The 19,577-nt window shown below is 42.1% G+C and overlaps 2 protein-coding genes and 1 long non-coding RNA gene across 3 annotated transcripts; all 3 read right to left on the bottom strand.

Annotated features, from left to right (window-relative positions):
* Positions 1 to 531: 531 nt before the first annotated feature.
* Positions 532 to 2,175, bottom strand: LOC113468972. The gene is made up of 3 exons (XR_003392537.1): positions 1,474 to 2,175; positions 1,121 to 1,286; positions 532 to 880 (listed from the first exon to the last, which is right to left on the bottom strand). It is a non-coding gene; the product is annotated as an uncharacterized LOC113468972 (long non-coding RNA).
* Positions 2,176 to 2,318: 143 nt separating this feature from the next.
* LOC108252850 (protein KIAA0556 homolog) lies at positions 2,319 to 6,959 on the bottom strand. The gene is made up of 6 exons (XM_026826317.1): positions 6,956 to 6,959; positions 4,421 to 4,476; positions 3,870 to 4,028; positions 3,279 to 3,499; positions 2,893 to 3,129; positions 2,319 to 2,442 (listed from the first exon to the last, which is right to left on the bottom strand). Exons 3-6 carry the CDS (start codon positions 3,915 to 3,917, stop codon positions 2,319 to 2,321), a joined length of 630 nt encoding a protein of 209 aa, XP_026682118.1. The 5' UTR covers positions 3,918 to 4,028; positions 4,421 to 4,476; positions 6,956 to 6,959.
* A 184-nt stretch (positions 6,960 to 7,143) lies between these two features.
* On the bottom strand, positions 7,144 to 18,931 carry LOC113468970 (protein KIAA0556-like). The gene is made up of 11 exons (XM_026826320.1): positions 18,683 to 18,931; positions 17,456 to 17,593; positions 16,892 to 17,050; positions 16,293 to 16,513; positions 15,977 to 16,145; positions 15,379 to 15,559; positions 14,865 to 15,020; positions 13,993 to 14,132; positions 8,133 to 8,234; positions 7,716 to 7,870; positions 7,144 to 7,321 (listed from the first exon to the last, which is right to left on the bottom strand). The coding sequence occupies exons 1-11, from the start codon at positions 18,887 to 18,889 to the stop codon at positions 7,198 to 7,200; spliced, it is 1,752 nt and encodes a 583-aa protein (XP_026682121.1). The 5' UTR covers positions 18,890 to 18,931; the 3' UTR covers positions 7,144 to 7,197.
* Between the last annotated feature and the right edge of the window lie 646 nt (positions 18,932 to 19,577).

Genomic DNA, 19,577 nt, shown 5'->3' with positions numbered 1-19,577 from the left:
CCTTCTATGGGGACAGAGTGACAGACAGACAGACGACACCGAAGCGAATACAATAGTCCGTCCCTTATACCTACCTTTTTATTACTATTGTCTATTGTAATAATAAAGGAAGGACGGACTAAAAAGTCCGCTTTGAGGCTTATGTGTAGCGGCGAAGAGACCTAAAAGATGTGTTAAGCTTATACGAATTTAGCCCAGTGGTAACGCTCTTGCTTTTCATACAGAGGGTTCCGGGTTTGAATCCCACTAAAGTATTTGCACTCGTATTTCAAATAATATTTCAACGGGTTACCTACTTTCTGGTGTTGACCCAGCACTACGTCTCTTCTTGCTCATCTGATGAAAAGCATACTACGGGATGGACATGCTACGACACAGACCACACGAGTCTAATATGGCAAATGGTTCATTGCTACGAAACTTACTCAGAATACTGAAGGACGTATGAATTCTCTTGAGCACATCATCATCATTATACTGGCACTAAAAACATTTTCCTTTTGATTTCCAGACATCAAAATGTTTTAACAAGAGCGTCCGAACCCGCAACAGTCATCTGCGCCAAGTCTCACTTCTAACTGACAGCTGTGAACTTAATCTCCATCCACATCTCCTTAAAGATTACCAAGACAAAACCATTCGCCTTGAACATCTAGACACCCAAATCCAACATATCAAACAAACTATATACCAAGTCCGTTCCAAGACCGACGCTCTTAAACCGATCAGCCCGGTTATAACGGGCATTAATCCGGTGAAAATAGATCTAGACGATAGATCCGATGGGTTAAGATTAAACCGGTTTAAATTAAACCATTGGTCCCGGTCTAAATCTAGATCCTCGGAAGATAGTTCCACTATTCAGAGTAATTTGAGTAACCTCACTGTGAGTTTTAATACGAGGAAGCTAGAGCTGCTAACCAGCGCGGAATTTTCATAGAAATCGTTCAATATAATAGAACAGGTAAGTCAGATAGAAGATTTTTTTGTATAAAGGTGTCCCGACCTTTATTGAAGAAGTACGGAAATGTTCTGCATAACCGTACCTAGGAGCGGTGTATAACAAGTGTGTTCTCCTACCACCGCATCGTTACCCACAGTACAGAGTAATTTGAGTAACCTCACTGTGAGTTTTAATACGAGGAAGCTAGAGCTGCTAACCAGCGCGGAATTTTCATAGAAATCGTTCAGTATAATAGAACAAGTAAGTCAGATAGAAGATTTTTTTGTGTAAAGGTGTCCCGACCTTTATTGAAGAAGTACGGAAATGTTCTGCATAACCGTACCTAGGAGCATCAGTATAATAGAACAAGTAAGTCAGATAGAAGATTTTTTTGTGTAAAGGTGTCCCGACCTTTATTGAAGAAGTACGGAAATGTTCTGTATAACCGTACCTAGGAGCAGTGTATAACAAGTGTGTTCTCCTACCACCGCATCGTTACCCACGTACGGAAATGTTCTGTATAACCGTACCTAGGAGCGGTGTATAACAAGTGTGTTCTTCTACCACCGCATCGTTACCGACTGTTGTCCGTGTTACGGCCTCTGCTCAGGAGGTTACACCAGTACGGTTATCTATGTGTGTCCCGACCTTGAAGTACTTCATTGAAAAAGATTCTTAAGGAGAACCCTACCAAAGCAAAATAATAAATAAATGAAAATAATACCTAAATATTATGTTTGTATTCGTTATAATTTTAAATAGTTTTATTTCTACATAGCAGAGTAAAGCTTAACATGAAGGGCTTGGTCCTCAATTAAGAACATTAATTTTTCTGACTGCAATAAGTTGCGTGAATATTTATCCAGTATGAACGTTTACAAGTCACCTTTGAATATCAATTCCATACCCGGTGAATTAATAATGGGCATGATACACCCTAGGAATGTATCACACATAGCTGACTCAAAACCCACCGTGTATGGACAAATGAAACTGTCAGAAGACATTTGATTGTGTTCGAAACCCGCTCGACCACGTAAACCCTAGCAGATATACAAAGATCTGATTGATTTTGCCTGGACTGCTTTATCCGTAAGCCATGGATTCACTGTTTAAAACAAGATGATTTATTTACATAGCTCGGGACATGAGTTTATTCTTAGTGATTACAAATGAAGTGTAAGGTCTCTTGGATTCATCTACTAGGACTTGATCTCGGCGATTGGATTTCGTTTTTTCTTTGATGCAGCTGGGTCTGCAAATAGAACAAAACCAAGAAGCTATACATATAGATAAAACTAAACACTGTGGGAAAAAGAAAAAAAAGTTCGCTCTCCAAAATGCATGTTCAAAGGCGAAGAAACGTCAGATTTATTTACATAGCTCGGGACATGAGTTTATTCTTAGTGATTACAAATGAAGTGTAAGGTCTCTTGGATTCATCTACTAGGACTTGGTCTCGGCGATTGGATTTGGTTTTCCCTTTGATGGAGCTGGGTCTGCAAATAGAACAAAACCAAGAAGCTACATATAAGGATAAAACTAAACACTGTGGGAAAAAGAAAAAAAAAGTTCGCTCTCCAAAATGCATGTTCAAAGGCGAAGAAACGTCAATCCACGGTGGTCCAGTGGTAACGCGCTTGCTTGCCATGCAGAAGGTCTTAAAAGTTAGGGTAAAAGAACACTCAAATAAGCATCATTCAATAGGATAAGGAAAGTCGTGTGATGTTCACACCAGATTTTTAAATAAGTTATATATGGTTCACTGAAGAACTATTAAAAAAAGTTGTGACTTTGCCCCAAGACGAATAACTTATCCCTAAAGGGAATTTAGCTCAAAAAGGGGGGGGGGGAGAAAAAACATCAAGTAAAGTTAGAATAGAAACAGAGTTAAGCAGAGAGCATAGAGAGAGCTTCTTACTTTCAGTTCTGTCGTCACTTCCCTCTACCTTTTACCTGCTCGATGCTCAATGAGCTTTGCTCTCCACTCCGCTCTGTTTTTAGTTTTACTCACCCCACAATAAGACATCTCGATGGAAGCATTGTAGTTCCAAACTATGAGGGCACTGATGTGTACAGGCTGCGAGAACTTGATCACTAGGGTAACTACTAGACCTCTACGATATGGAGTACACCACATGTATCTTGTATCTAGAGATGACATACAGTCATTGTTGAGGAGGAGACTGTGAATATAACAGGAATAAGGTTAGAGGATAGTCTGCCTTATAAGCGCTGAATTGCGGGTTTGATTGCCGTCCTGGGCGGATTTTATCCAACATAAATAGGCAATGTTTGTTCTCGGAACGGTTGGATATCACTCGCTTATACTTACTTCTCTACACTATGATCTACTGTATTCATCACTTGTATGCTGTCAGTGTGTACTCTATTGCCTGTGTCGTCCAGTACTGAGATACCAGTTAGTCCAATCAGTGTCGGATGGCCATAGTTAGAGAGGAGGTTGAGTGTCATAGTGCCGTAGCATACGAGGGCACCGTGGGGAATGTGACTTGGGGCGGATATGGGTTCGACACTGGTCAGAGGACGTATACCCTGAGGAAAGAGAAACAAGTTTAGTTTATATTTGATTCTGTGAACCGTAGCTACCTACACGGCTGAGTAGGTATTACATCCCAAAAATCCCGGTTTTGAGTCCTGGCGAGGTCGAATTTTTTCGACTGTGCACTCAGATTCGTGAGAACAATTGACTATAATAATAGACCAGTGTGATTGAGGCACTTAGTTATGCTGTGATACCCACAAAATTTAGAGTATCACAGGATTTTCGGAGTACGGCTCACAGTAAGAAGGAAGTCCAGGAGCACCCTAATAAACACGGCCCTGCTTCTATGTAGGGTGAGTGTTTCATTTTTTCCATCGTGGAACTAAAAATATAAATATTAGCTGGCACTTGAGGGCTTACCCCAGTATCTGCAGTGAGAGGGGGATCGAACTCAGGACTGTCGGTCATGTGGTTACCATGGTAACCAGAGTGCTGGGACTTTTCCACCCAACCAGTGAACACGGTGTCATTCTCAGCAATACGCTCTAGAATATCTTCATCAGTTGTGAACAGGATGGTCTGTAATAATTGGAAGACTTTTCTTTAGTGGGCGGTTTATTGATAACTGCTAAGGTCTTATCGTCCCGAAATCGAAGAGAGAAGGAGGACAAGATAGGAGAAAGCCAGCCGTTCTGAGAACGAACCTTAACTGCTTAGGATAAGATTCGCCCCGGAAGGGAATCGAACACGTGAAGTAGTCGTTAACATATCATTGGTGGCTGAGGTTCAAATGTTCAATTAAGGAGCGCGGTAGCGCTCCGCACTATCAGGTCAAGAAAGTTTGACGGCGCTATTCAAAATATTCAAATTAGATGTGAGATCATGTGTCTGTGCAGTGTTCGTATATCAGTGACCTTAAGACATTACTTAACTTAATTATTTGTGCTATTATAAATCCCTCTCATACTTACATCTCCAAAGGAGGAAGGAGGTCCTACTAGAGTACCGCAAGCTCTGGCGATTTCTCCTCTATCGGCCGATAGAAAGTTTATTGTGGAAAAGTGTAACGATCATAATCACGAGAATGTTGATGAAAAAGTTCTGAATAGGCAGAAGATTCTGAATAGGCCTTTATAAATTATAAATTGTCAGTTGTTTTTTTTTATCTTTTTGAATTTGTAAATAAATAGATTAAATAAACAATTTGTTTCGACCGTTTTTTGGCGGTTTTCAGCTATACCGACTAAACGGTTAGAGATATGGTAAAAGTTAGGGTAAAATAATACTTAAATAAGCATATCATCCAATAGGATAAGGAAAGTCGTGTGATGTTCACCCAGATTTTTTACATAAAGCTAAATCGAAATTTTGAAGGTGTACCTTCAAAATCAAGCCCCCCCAAAAATTTAGGCAAGAACCGCCTATGCCTATATGGTAGTAAGTAGCCGACAAGGCTAGCACTTTACCGGGTTCAATTTCCCGCAAAAATCGAACTTTTTCGAGTCCTTCCTTGGTATTCGGTTGTGTTCGAAGCCACTCGACTCAGGGCTATATTTAGGGGGGGGGCGAGGGGCCCCCCTTGGAGATTCATTTCTCTCTTGTACTGTGCGTCAGACTCGGAAAATTTGGAACATTTCCCCCCGTACATCACTGTTTGGACCCTCGGGCCCCCCCTCGACAAAATCCTGACCCCAACGTAAATGTGATTCCTAAACCTGATTCTCACCCATATTCTGACAAGAGCCACAACCTCTTCTCTCTCAAACCCGAGCCGTCTGTCTGTAAACAAAATATCTCGAGAACGGTAAGAGCTAGCGACTTGAAATTTGGTATGTAGCTGTCAAATGTGACAAGGATGCGAGAGAAAACGTTTAGTTGAGATAGGTGCTGCGGTTGACCTATCCTGTCTTCCTTCTCTCTTCGATTTCGGGACGATAAGACCTTAGAAGTTACAGTTCCCTCTGTCAAACCTCTTAAAAAAAAAAGAAAAAAAAATTGACTCTTTTTTTCTTGAATAGGTTGGCCAAATGGAGCTGTAACTGCTAAAGTCTTATCGTCCCAAAAACGAATGGAGAAGGAGAAGGGACATAGGAAGAGGCAACACGCCAGTACACTGTAAACTTCTTTTTCGCTAGACTTGCTCTTGCTCTACCGCTCTAAAACCTGTCTGTGTACACTACTCTACTACTAACTTGGTAGACTCTGTACTCTGTAGTGAGTGGTCTCCAAGTCTGACGAAAAAGTCTACAGACCTACAGATTGTACTGGCACTAAAAACATTTTCCTTTTTTTAAGAGGTTTGACAGAGGGAACTGTAACTGCTATGGTCTTATCGTCCCGAAATCGAAGAGAGAAGGAAGACAGGATAGGAGAAAGCCAGCCGTTCCGCGAACGAACATTATCCCATCAGGATAAAATCCGCCCCGGGCGGGAATCGAACCCGCGGCCTAGCGCTTACAAGGCAGACGCACTACCAACTAAGCTATAACTAGGCTGGCACTCTACTAACTTGGTAGACTCTGTAGAGAGTGGTCTCCAAGTCTAACGAAAAAGTCTACAGACCTACAGATGTACAGATTGTACTGGCACTAAAAACATTTTCCTTTTGATTTCCAGACATCAAAATGTTTTAACAAGAGCGTCCGAACCCGCAACAGTCATCTGCGCCAAGTCTCACTTCTAACTGACAGCTGTGAACTTAATCTCCATCCACATCTCCTTAAAGATTACCAAGACAAAACCATTCGCCTTGAACATCTAGACACCCAAATCCAACATATCAAACAAACTATATACCAAGTCCGTTCCAAGACCGACGCTCTTAAACCGATCAGCCCGGTTATAACGGGCATTAATCCGGTGAAAATAGATCTAGACGATAGATCCGATGGGTTAAGATTAAACCGGTTTAAATTAAACCATTGGTCCCGGTCTAAATCTAGATCCTCGGAAGATAGTTCCACTATTCAGAGTAATTTGAGTAACCTCACTGTGAGTTTTAATACGAGGAAGCTAGAGCTGCTAACCAGCGCGGAATTTTCATAGAAATCGTTCAGTATAATAGAACAAGTAAGTCAGATAGAAGATTTTTTTGTGTAAAGGTGTCCCGACCTTTATTGAAGAAGTACGGAAATGTTCTGTATAACCGTACCTAGGAGCGGTGTATAACAAGTGTGTTCTTCTACCACCGCATCGTTACCGACTGTTGTCCGTGTTACGGCCTCTGCTCAGGAGGTTACACCAGTACGGTTATCTATGTGTGTCCCGACCTTGAAGTACTTCATTGAAAAAGATTCTTAAGGAGAACCCTACCAAAGCAAAATAATAAATAAATGAAAATAATACCTAAATATTATGTTTGTATTCGTTATAATTTTAAATAGTTTTATTTCTACATAGCAGAGTAAAGCTTAACATGAAGGGCTTGGTCCTCAATTAAGAACATTAATTTTTCTGACTGCAATAAGTTGCGTGAATATTTATCCAGTATGACTTTTCCAAGTCACCTTTGAATATCAACTCCATACCCGGTGAATTAATCATGAGCATGATACACCCTAGGAATGTATCACACATAGCTGACTCAAAAACCCACCGAGTATGGACAAATGAAACTGTCAGAAGACATTATTTGATTGTGTTCGAAACCCGCTCGACCCCGTAAACCCTAGTAGATATACAAAGATCTGATTAATTTTGCCTGGACTGCTTTCATCCGTAAGCCATGGATTCACTTAAGATGATTTATTTACATAGCTCGGGACATGAGTTTCTTCTTAGTGATTACAAATGAAGTGTAAGGTCTCTTGGATTCATCTACTAGGACTTGATCTCGGCGATTGGATTTGGTTTTTTCTTTGATGGAGCTGGGTCTGAAAATAGAACAAAACCAAGAAGCTATACATATAAGGATAAAACTAAACACTGTGGGGAAAAAAAGTTCGCTCTCCAAAATTCATGTTCAAAGGCGAAGAAACGTCAATCCTACCGGGAATCAAACCCGGGGACTCCGGAATGTAGGTAAACCTAGTGTGATGCTACCCACTAGGCCACGGAGGCTTCTGTATGTTCCTAGCTACGTATTTTATGGTGAAAAAGGACTTAAAATACCCCAGTCAAAAAGATCTTTGAATATACCAGAAAACAGTTTTTTTTTTTAATAACTCAACCAAAAAAGTTCTTCAAATTAGTATATGTATCCTAGTCAAAAAGGAAAGTAAAAGGCTGTTTTGATACCCCAGTCAACAATGTGTTCAAATCACTTACACGACTCGGTTAGGTATCTCAGTTCGCACCAGATCTCTATTGGCAGTAAACAGCACAGTCCTATGTGGAGCCTTGGTGCCTGGCCTATTACTCTTATCGTTAGTGGAACTCATGTCCAGTTGACCGTTGTAGATTAGAAGATCATCCACTAGAATCTGAAATGAGAAATCATTATTTACCTCGGTGGTCTAGTGGTCAAGACGCTCGTCTAGTAATCAGGAGAGTATTGGTTCAATACCGTCCGTGGTATGGAATTTATCTTCAACATTGTTGGAAAATTTAGGGAACAGACAGCAACACCCGATTGCCCAGATGGTCACCCATTCAGGCGCCAACCACGTACACCGTTGGTTAACGCCAGTGATCAATCGATTCTAATGTATTGAACGTTCTATCGCCGCTTCTGTCTATACTTACACCAAATTCTTTAACACCTCTGCTTGGAGTTTTGCTATAGTTCCACAGTTTGATCATGGAAATCACTTTGGGAGAATCAAACACTACATACAGCTTGTTTATCTGAAATATACAAACAGTGGAACAATCAAAAAGAAGTCACGTTTAGCATTGTACTATCCCTGCCCTCGATAAATCATCGATTTCGGGGCGATAAAATCTGTTACAGTTCCCTCTATCAAACTCTTCATGTCAGTTTAGTTACCTTGGTAGCGCGTCTACCTTGTAAGTGCTAGGTCGATTTTCGCCCGGGGAGAACTTTATCCTAAACAGACAAGGTTCGTTCTCAGGGCTGAGTACGAGTTGGTTCCCAACTGGGAAAAAACGTATTAGTTGGTTCCGGTTGAAAAAAGGTTTGTATGAATTGGTTCCCTGATACCTGATACCTGATGCAGTATTTCATCCTTCATGAAATCGTCTTGGTTTATTTCGGTCGTAGAGGGAATATCTTTTCCTATGGGGGTGCTCCCACTCTTCGTAGAGTGTACAAATTCTGGATATTAATCGGGCAGTGTCCAAAGTTTTTCATGACGAACCACACACAGACGTTTGCCTTTACAACAGGCATTTTTAGTCTCTTGAAAAATACCATACCCTACCTACGTACCTACCTATAAATAAGGCATTTTGTGTCAAGCATATCTTGTCACAATTCGTTCGCCGTTGTTCTTGCTAAATTTTAAAACTTGACTTGGATTCGAACCATCAACCTTCAGAACCAATTGTAAACTACCGAGTAGCTTTATTTTGATTGTGCCTACATAGGTAATTATACAAACAATTAAATCATTACACAGTCATCTTAATGATAAGTATCGATTTTCTGAATACATGTCATTGAAAAGGTTATTATGTCTCTTGTCTGTTGCGTCAAAAGTTATAGAAATCAAAGAATTAAAGACTCCTAATAATAAGGATTAGAGCATTATCAATAATAATTTAGCTAGCCATAGATGCATATCATCCTGGGTCTGATATACACCGTCTATTAGATTAGTTACTACTCGGGGATCATGCGTGTATTCAGGTAGAACATTGATATCAGCGGGATTCGCTATTATCTGAAACATTCAAAGGGACTCGGTTAGACCAGTGGTAAAACGCACTTACTTGTCGTCCAGAAGGTCCCGAGTTCAAACCCCATCATCGACAAAAAAAAAAAAGTAAAAAATACACTCGTATTTGAATTGAAAATATTCCAAAGTTTTACTTTCTGTTGTTCTCGTGTTGACCCACCACCTAAGTGAGAAAGTATTGTCTCTTCGCGCCTAATGGCTGGTAAGGTGTAAGGTGGTAGGTAGTCCTGCTACTGGACTCATGTACCACTGACCTTACGTCAAGTGACATTTCAGTATACAAAATATTCCAAAGTTTTACTTTCTGGTGTTCTCGTGTTGACCCACCACCTAAGTGAGAAGTATTGTCTCTTCGCGCCTAATGGCTGGTATGGTGCTACTGGACTCATGTACCACTGACCTTACGTCAAGTGACATTTCAGTATAGTTGATAGATCAATTTGGACTTGCAGCAAACAATAAAGTTCATTTTGTTCGGATTGGAATGTTACTGGACGTCAGCATTTTCCTCAATTTTAGACTCCATCGAGCCTTTGAGGGCTCATGGATGCCCTATATGAGTTCTTCAGTTGACTGTCTCAACTTACGTCAGCAATAGCAACTCGCTGTCCATCCTGATTGAAAATCTCCACCCCATTCATTCCCAGGTAATGTTTATCCCCCCAGGTTGACGTAATGTTCAGTACCATACTCCTACCCCGGGGTAGAGTAGGGATGATGAAGTCTGTGGTGTTAGGGGCTGTGGTGGGCTGTGCTGGGTGAGTTGTGGGCTGTGGTGACGCTGAGGGCTGTGGTGATGGGATGTCCACACTTGTGTCATTGCCTGGAGATTTTAACATACCTATGAGTGAATTTATTACATACGAATTAATCATACCTACATTAAATAGGCTGACCTGGTGCTAACTAAAATGAAAATGGGCAAGCTAGAGACGATGGCTCAACTTACGTCAGCAATAGCAACTCGCTGTCCATCCTGATTGAAAATCTCCACCCCATTCATTCCCAGGTAATGTTTATCCCCCCAGGTTGACGTAATGTTCAGTACCATACTCCTACCCCGGGGTAGAGTAGGGATGATGAAGTCTGTGGTGTTAGGGGCTGTGGTGGGCCGTGCTGGGTGAGTTGTGGGCTGAGGTGACGCTGAGGGCTGTGGTGGTGGGATGTCCACACTCGCGTCAGCACCTGGAGATTAAAAATATAGGTGAATTTAGACATTTTTTATTTCTTTACATATGTACCTACTTGTTTATACAGTAAACGTAAACGAGCGGACCCTGTGGTAACTAAAATGAAAATGTCCAAAGTAGCGGCGAATCGGCGATAGTACGCTGAATACACCAGGTCCTAATGGATCACTGATGTTAAGCAACGTTGTGCGTGGTTTGTGTCCGGATCTATGATCTTCTGGACAATGGTGTGCTGCTGCTTTTTCCCAGCTCCTCTCAGGCTGGATGAAGTTGACGTGAGGAGGGGGATAGCTCCCAATGAGCTCACGTGACGTGAGAGTAGTGTGTTTCTACCTTAATCCTTACCTTGTCTCGAGCTATCAAAGCGTCTACTGATTCTGCCCCTCTGCTTCCTGTTGAAGAAGTTCAATGAGATCCACGAGTTCTCTAGAAGATTATCACTAGAGACTTCAGGCGTGTCTTTGGATTTCCGTCGTAAAGTGCAGAAGCTTTCAATATTGGGTGAGGAGGAGACAGGGGGGCCTGGATTAGGACCAGGGGTGGCACGACGACCTGGGGGAATGGGGGAGAGATAAGTGGTGCAGGTTTATTCTTGGAAAAAGTTCACAGTCTTTATGGAATCTACCTGAAGATTCTTAAGCTCAGTACGTAGACAGGAAACGGTTTATCGTCCAATTTACATTCGACTATAAAAGTGTAATCAAGACAAAATGTTTCGTCCGAGGTCTCATTCAGAATTGTACCTAGGTACCTATTTGGAACAAGGAAACGAATGAGAAAGTTCAAAACCAAACGAGAGCTAATCCGCGATTGTAAGCTAAAGGCACTAAGGTCAGGCATTCAATCAAACCATATCTGAAAGACCAGTCCTAAGTTTGTCAGACAGTCAAAACATGTGTGACGGAAAATTCTTCCAATCTACGCCTTTCAGACGGTTTGAGAGACCCAGGTCGGAAGCTTTTCCGCCTAGTGACTGCCTGATAGACCCAGGTCTGGTCTGTCAGGCGGCCTGAGCGTGAGTGACTGTCAAAAATTGATGATAAGTATATGTAAAAACTCACCATATTTTGGAGAATGTTTGGTCACACTCCTGAATAGCACATCATCATCATCTCGACTGGATCTCCGCTCTTCAATTTGAACTCTGACATTCTGAAACTCATCGCCTTCAGATTTGAGGAGGTATTCCATACCTCGGCTGGGATTGAACCCACGCCCTCCTGTTTACCAGGCGAGCGCCTTGACCACTGCACCACCGAGGCAGGTTTATCGTCCCGTACGTATACAGGAAACGGTTTATCGTCCAATTTACATTCGACTATAAAAGTGTAATCAAGACAAAATGTTTCATCCGAGGTCTCATTCAGAATTGTACCTAGGTACCTAATTGGAACAAGGAAACGAATGAGAAAGTTCAAAACCAAACGAGAGCTAATCCGCGATTGTAAGCTAAAGGCACTAAGGTCAGGCATTCAATCAAACCATCTGAAGAACCAGTCCTAGATTTATCAGACAGTCAAAACATGTGTGACGGAAAATTCTTCCAATCTACGCCTCTCAGACGGTTTGAGAGACCTAGGTCTGGTCTGTCAGGCGGCCTGAGCGTGAGTGACTGTCAAAAATTGATGATATATGTAAAAACTCACCATATTTTGGAGAATGTTTGGTCACACTCCTGAATAGCACATCATCGTCATCTCGACTGGATCTCCGCTCTTCAATTTGAACTCTGACATTCTGAAACTCATCGCCTTCAGATTTGAGAAGATCCAAGAAATCCGAACTTGGAGACTGAAATAAATCCTTGGATTTCTTGTCGAAGTGTTTCGAATTCATCAGGAAGTTATGCAGTGATCCTTTCACTGCAGATTCGGATTGGGCACTCCCAACTTCCGGGTTTTTCGTCACTGAAATAAATCCTTGGATTTCTTGTCGAAGTGTTTCGAATTCATCAGGAAGTTATGCAGTGATCCTTTCACTGCAGATTCGGATTGAGCACTCCCAACTTCCGGGTTTTTCGCCGCACGCACTGTCTTGTCCTCGTGGACTTTTCTTTCATTGGCCAAGATCCTGCTGTCATTTTCAAACAAAAGTTTCTCCAATTGTTTCAATTTGTTGTTCAATCTGATGTTTTCTTTTTTGTCGAATCCGTCAGTCATTTGGTCAGGTAGATCTAAATCAAAGTTGTCTCGAGAGTTTACGTCTTTAGGCTTTTGTAAAGTTTTCAATGGATCATCACTAAGGATGGTTTCATGGCTATTCTCCGCGTGTTGTTCCTGTCTGGACGAGCTCCAATGTTCACTCGATCGTTGGAAATCTTCAATGAGACTCTTGGATTCCTGGTTTTCGTTTAGATGTGTCCATTCGTCCGGCTTTCTCCTCAGTTCGATGGTTTTGGATCGTTTCCGTTTTCTCTTATTCGCGTTTCGTCTCGATCATTTGGTCAGGTAGATCTAAATCAAAGTTGTCTCGAGAGTTGTCATTCGGATGTTTGAAAGTTTTCAATGGATCATCACTAAGGATGGTTTCATGGCTATTCCCCGCGTGTTGTTCCTGTCTGGACGAGCTCCAATGTTCACTAGATCGTTGGAAATCTTCAATGAGACTCTTGGATTCCTGGTTTTCGTTTAGATGTGTCCATTCGTCCGGCTTTCTCTTCAGTTCGATGGTTTTGGATCGTTTCCGTTTTCTCTTATTCGCGTTTCGTCTCGCTAACATCTCGAGATCGTGGTATTCGTTTTCATCCTTCATGAAATCGTCTTGGTTTATTTCGGTCGTAGAGGGAATATCTTTTCCTATGGGGGTGCTCCCACTCTTCGTAGAGTGCTGATTATTTTCTCCCGTAACGAATTCTTTAGGACTCAACTGAATTTTGCGGTTATCAACGTCAAAAGCCGTTCCTCTCTCAGGTTTTTCGTATGATGATGGTGGTAAGTTTACAGTTTTGGTTTTGCCGATGCTGAAATTGTCAGCTTTTGTGAGGAAATCCAAGGTTTTTGACGATCGACGCCGTTGTTGACTGCATTTAGTGTCTGAATGAGCCGTAGCATACGAGGGCACCGTGGGGAATGTGACTTGGGGCGGATATGGGTTCGACACTGGTCAGAGGACGTATACCCTGAGGAAAGGAAAAGATTACTATTAGAATTACTTCTGTGGCGTGTAGGAACTTCAGTGACCGAGTGATAGTGAGTGTGATTATAGGTGGCCGAGTCCCATCCTGTCTTTCTTCTCTTTTCGATTTCGGGACGATAAGACCTTAGCAGTTACAGTTCCCTCTATCAAACCTCCCTCCCTCTCTCAAAAAAGTAGACCTATGACAGAACTCACCTACAATTCGTGGCAGTCGTTGTGTGCCCCCGGCACCAGGTATGATAGCCAGCTTAGTCTCAACCAGCCCCATACGAACATTAGACGCGGCCACCCTGATATCACACGCCAGAGCCATCTCCAAACCTCCTCCATATGCACTACCATCCAGAACAGCTAGGACTGGAACAGGGATGGATTCGAGTTGACATGTCATGTAGCGGAGTGTGGAGACGAGCTACTCACTTCTTGTGGTAATATAGGAGCTAGCCAGGAGTGTGTCCCGTCTGCGATGTTATTCACTCCGTCTATCAGCTTATCACACGTTCGTGCGTCGTTCTCCATACCGTGTAGGATATGCACACCGGCTGGATACGCGAATATATCTGCAAGTCAAACCAAACATAGGTGTAATAAATAATAGACTCTTGAGGGGAAGGTAACCACTAGGCGAGGTTAACATTGGAGGTGTTCTCTACCACCTAACAACCCTTTGAGCTCCGTTATTATGTCGTAATTTCTCAAATAAATGAGAATAAAATTCCATGCCTCGGCTGAGATTGAACCCGCGCCCTCCTGTTTACTAGGCGAGCGTCTTGACCACTACACCACCGAGGCAGGTAATAACGATCAAAATGTATATCCAGCCAGAGCGGCAGTGGCGATAGCACGTTGTATGACACAATTCCCCATTAATCACTGAAGTTGAGCAACGTATCGCGTGGTTAGCACCCGGAAGGGTGACCATCTGGGCAAATCGCGTGCTGCTGGTTTTCCCCGACACCACTCAAGCTAGGTGAGGTTTTGGAAACTGAAACGATTTCCCCTCTTCTGAAGCTAATTTCCCCTCTTTTGGTGTGGTAGCGCCTGTACTAATTCATAGGAAATCCTAGGATGACGCGCTATCAAGGAAAATACACCCTAACTGCCATACATATCCTGATTCCCTTATAGTTATGGTGATAACAGTTCTTTTTTGTTGTTTTATAAGATTACTTTATTATGTATATTTATCATTTTTCCCTATTGATTTGATGATTTGAAGTTGTTTTAACACGTGTTGTGTATATCCTTAAAAGTTACCAACTTTTTAATATCAAAAAACATCTTCAACTTACTCTCAGCCGTCAGCGGGATCAGATCACCAAATTCATCATGGAGTTCAATCCCGTTTAATCCCAAGTAATATCGATCACCCCAAGTATTGAGTAGAGAGAACTGAAATACAAATCCCTTGGGCATGAGAGGCTGTTCATATTCCTCTTCAGTAATACCTGGAACAGAAGTAAGAGGGGACATGGTCAGCCCAGTGGTAGTCCAGACACAAAAAGTCCGCTTTGAGGCTTATGTGTAGCGGCAAAGAGACCTAAAAGATGTGTTAAGCTTATACGAATTTAGCCCAGTGGTAACGCTCTTGCTTTTCATACAGAGGGTCCCGGGTTTGAATCCCACAAAAGTATATTGCACTCGTATTTCAAATAATATTTCAACGGGTTACCTACTTTCTGGTGTTGACCCAGCACTACGTCTCTTCTTGCTCATCTGATGAAAAGCATACTACGGGATCGACATGCTACGACACAGACCACACGAGTCTAATATGGCAAATGTTTCATTGCTACGAAAACTTACTCAGAATACTGAAGGACGTATGAATTCTCTTCAGCACATCATCATCAGCAGGACTCAGTTTATTCAGATATATCTTCTGTCCAAACTCGTAGTTCAAATGACCTGGGGCTCTTCTCAAGAGAATGCTCTGACCGTTCTCGGGGAGGGGTTTGTCGTCTATCAGAATCGACATGCTTTTAACCTGGAATGTTTAAATGAAATCAACCTAGTTCTAGTTAGCTTGGTTGGTAGCGCAGCGCGTCTGCCTTGTAAGCGCTAGGTTGCGTCTGTTGCGAGCTCAATGCCGGCCCGGGGCAAAATTTATCATAAACAGATAAGGTTCGTTCTCGGAACGGTTGGCTTTCTCCTATCCTGTCTTTCTTCTCTCTTCGATTTCGGGACGATAAGACCTCCGTTGTGACAGTTCCCTCAATTAAACCTCTTGAAGAAAAGTCCTTTTTTTAAATAAGTTATACGGTTCACTGAAGAACTATTAAAAAAGTTGTGACTTTGCCCCAAGACGAATAACTTATCCCTAAAGGGAATTTAGCTCAAAAAAAGGGGGGGGAGAGAGAAAACATCAAGTAAAGTTAGAATAGAAATTTTTAGTTTTACTCACCCCACAATAAGACATCTCGATGGAAGCATTGTAGTTCCAAACCATGAGAGCACTGATGTGTACAGGCTGCGAGAACTTGATCACTAGGGTAACTACTAGGCCTCTACGATATGGAGTACACCACATGTATCTTGTATCTAGAGATGACATACAGTCATTGTTCAGGAGGCTGTGAATATAACAGGACTAAGGTTAGAAGATAGTCTGGCTTATAAGCCCTGAATTGCGGGTTTGATTGCCGTCCTGGGCGGATTTTATCCAACACAAATAGGCAATGTTTGTTCTCGGAACGGTTGGATATCACTCTTATACTTACTTCTGTACACTATGATCTACTGTATTCATCACTTGTATGCTGTCAGTGTGTACTCTATTGCCTGTGTCCTCCAGTACTGAGATACCAGCCAGTCCAATCAGTGTCGGATGGCCATAGTTAGAGAGGAGGTTGAGTGTTATAGTGCCGTAGCATACGAGGGCACCGTGGGGAATGTGACTTGGGGCGGATATGGGTTCGACACTGGTCAGAGGACGTATACCCTGAGGAAAGGAAAAGATTACTATTAGAATTACTTCTGTGGCGTGTAGGAACTTCAGTGACCGAGTGATAGTGAGTGTGATTATAGGTGGCCGAGTGTGGGTGTCACACTAAGTTCTTCCGGGGTTCAAATCCTGGCGAGGTCGAAATTTTCTCGGCGCTGCACTCAGACTCGTCAGGGCAATTGAATAGATCAACATAACCAGTGTAAAAGAGGCACCTCGTACGTAATGCTGTGATACCCATAGAATTGGGAGTATCAAACAGAATTATAGTACTACGTAGGTTGAAACACTTTTAACAAAATTCCATCTGCGAAATTAAATAATTATTAACTGGCTCTTGAGGGCTTACCACTTACCCCAGAGTATCGGTCTTACCCCAGTATCTGCGGTGAGAGGGGGATCGAACTCAGGACTGTCGGTCATGTGGTTACCATGGTAACCATAGTGCTGGGACTTTTCCACCCAACCAGTGAACACGGTGTCGTTCTCAGCAATACGCTCTAGAATATCTTCATCAGTTGTGAACAGGATGGTCTGTAATAAGGATTGGAAGATTTCTATAGGACTAATCTTTAGTGCCCGGTTTAGTGATAACTGCTAAGGTCTTATTGTCCCGAAATTCAAGAGAGAAGGAGGACAAGATAGGAGAAAGCCAGCCGTTCTGAGAACGAACCCTAACTGCTAAGGATGAGATTCGCCCCGGAAGGGAATCGAACACGTGAAGTAGTCGTTAACATATCATTGGTGGCTGAGGCTCAAACGTTCAATTAAGGAGCGCGGTAGCGCTCCGCACTATCAGGTCAAGAAAGTTTGACGGCGCTATTCAAAATATTCAAATTAAATGTGAGATCATGTTCTGTGCAGCGTTCGTATATCAGTGACCTTAAGACATCACTTAACTTAATTATTTCTGCTAATATAAATCCCTCTCACACTTACATCTCCAAAGGAGGAAGGAGGTCCTACTAGAGTACCGCAAGCTCTGGCGATTTCTCCTTTGAATATGATGACGTCATCCAGGGTGATCTCTATGTCTTTGACACCCCGGTATGAATGAATCCGAGACTTGTTATAATTCTGAAAATTTGAGCAAATGGTTTTCATGGGCAACTTTAACTCCTGAGATTTGATACAAGGTATGTACAAAAGAAACAAGTAATCTATGTATAATTCCACAAATAAAGGAGTTATAGGTAGGTATACATATACATAAAGAAAGTTCTAAGGCAATTTCTCTTCGTACCTATAAAAGCAGCCTATATACATAGGCGGCGATAGGGGGGGGCTTGGGGGGCTTAAGCCCCCCCAAAGTTATCAGGGCCTCTTACACTAGATAAAATTGGATTTCAGATTAATAATCCAAAACACCATTTTTTTACTTTCCTTATCCTGTAATGTAATCAAGTGAAAATATCGATGGTCAGTTTTTAGTGTCAAAACACGTTTTGAGGTCCCTAGAGCCTAAATCCAAAGTTTCAGCCATTAGTCCGTGTGTGTGTCTGTCTGTAAACAAAATATCTCGAGAACGGTAAGAGCTAGCGACTTGAAATTTGGTATGTAGCTGTCAAATGTGACAAGGATGCGAGAGAAAACGTTTAGTTGAGATAGGTGCTGCGGTTGACGGCATTTTTACCGCTTTTGGACGGATTTCGACCGTTTTTTGGCGGTTTTCAGCTATACCGACTAAACGGTTAGAGATATGGTAAAAGTTAGGGTAAAATAATACTTAAATAAGCATATCATCCAATAGGATAAGGAAAGTCGTGTGATGTTCACCCAGATTTTTTACATAAAGCTAAATCGAAATTTTGAAGGTGTACCTTCAAAATCAAGCCCCCCCAAAAATTTAGGCAAGAACCGCCTATGCCTATATGGTAGTAAGTAGCCGACAAGGCTAGCACTTTACCGGGTTCAATTTCCCGCAAAAATCGAACTTTTTCGAGTCCTTCCTTGGTATTCGGTTGTGTTCGAAGCCACTCGACTCAGGGCTATATTTAGGGGGGGGGCGAGGGGCCCCCCTTGGAGATTCATTTCTCTCTTGTACTGTGCGTCAGACTCGGAAAATTTGGAACATTTCCCCCCGTACATCACTGTTTGGACCCTCGGGCCCCCCCTCGACAAAATCCTGACCCCAACGTAAATGTGATTCCTAAACCTGATTCTCACCCATATTCTGACAAGAGCCACAACCTCTTCTCTCTCAAACCCGAGCCGTACGTAATGTTGCCCTAGTTCAATATATGGAGCTAGCCATAGATGCATATCATCCTGGGTCTGATATACACCGTCTATTAGATTAGTTACTACTCGGGGATCATGCGTGTATTCAGGTAGAACATTGATATCAGCGGGATTCGCTATTATCTGAAACATTCAAAGGGACTCGGTTAGACCAGTGGTAAAACGCACTTACTTGTCGTCCAGAAGGTCCCGAGTTCAAACCCCATCATCGACAAAAAAAAAAAAGTAAAAAATACACTCGTATTTGAATTGAAAATATTCCAAAGTTTTACTTTCTGGTGTTCTCGTGTTGACCCACCACCTAAGTGAGAAGTATTGTCTCTTCGCGCCTAATGGCTGGTAAGGTGGTAGGTAGTCCTGCTACTGGACTTATGTACCACTGACCTTACGTCAAGTGACATTTCAGTATAGTTGATAGATCAATTTGGACTTGCAGCAAACAATGAAGTTCATTTTGTTCGGATTGGAATGTTACTGGACGTCAGCATTTTCCTCAATCTTAGACTCCATCGAGCCTTTGAGGGCTCATGGATGCCCTAGTCATTGAATTGAGGGGGCCAATTATTTTTTTATACTTACAGGATGGCTCAATGAGATTTTTTTTTTTTTTTAAGAGGTTTGACAGAGGGAACTGTTAACTGCTATGGTCTTATGGTCCCGAAATCGAAGAGAGAAGGAAGACAGGATAGGAGAAAGCCAGCCGTTCACTTTCTTAAAAAAAAAGTTAATTTTTCTGAAATAACAGCTAAGAAAACTCAGGTAGGTAGGTAGGTACTTAGTTAAACTTAGTGGAATGAGGAACAGAATTTATGATAATACA

The sequence above is a fragment of the Diaphorina citri genome, unplaced genomic scaffold (genome assembly GCF_000475195.1).
Source record: "Diaphorina citri unplaced genomic scaffold, Diaci psyllid genome assembly version 1.1 scaffold909, whole genome shotgun sequence".
NCBI lineage: Eukaryota > Metazoa > Arthropoda > Insecta > Hemiptera > Psyllidae > Diaphorina > Diaphorina citri.
The sequence above is the reverse complement of the archived record's forward strand: the minus strand, read 5'-3'. Positions and strand labels throughout refer to the sequence as shown.

Excerpts from the sequence above, each read along its gene's own strand:
- LOC113468970 (XM_026826320.1), bottom strand. The coding sequence starts at position 18,889 with ATGTTTCAGATAATAGCGAATCCCGCTGATATCAATGTTCTACCTGAA. Across the intron at positions 15,021-15,378 it reads TACGTCCTTCAGTATTCTGA|GTATTACTGAAGAGGAATAT; the intron begins GTAAGTTTTCGT and ends CTTCTGTTCCAG. Across the intron at positions 7,322-7,715 it reads GAGATACCTAACCGAGTCGT|ACCCAGCTCCATCAAAGAAA; the intron begins GTAAGTGATTTG and ends TTCTATTTTCAG.
- LOC108252850 (XM_026826317.1), bottom strand. The coding sequence starts at position 3,917 with ATGACCGACAGTCCTGAGTTCGATCCCCCTCTCACTGCAGATACTGGG. Across the intron at positions 3,500-3,869 it reads CTCTCACTGCAGATACTGGG|GGTATACGTCCTCTGACCAG; the intron begins GTAAGCCCTCAA and ends CTCTTTCCTCAG. Across the intron at positions 3,130-3,278 it reads GTAGATCATAGTGTAGAGAA|TCTCCTCCTCAACAATGACT; the intron begins GTAAGTATAAGC and ends TTATATTCACAG.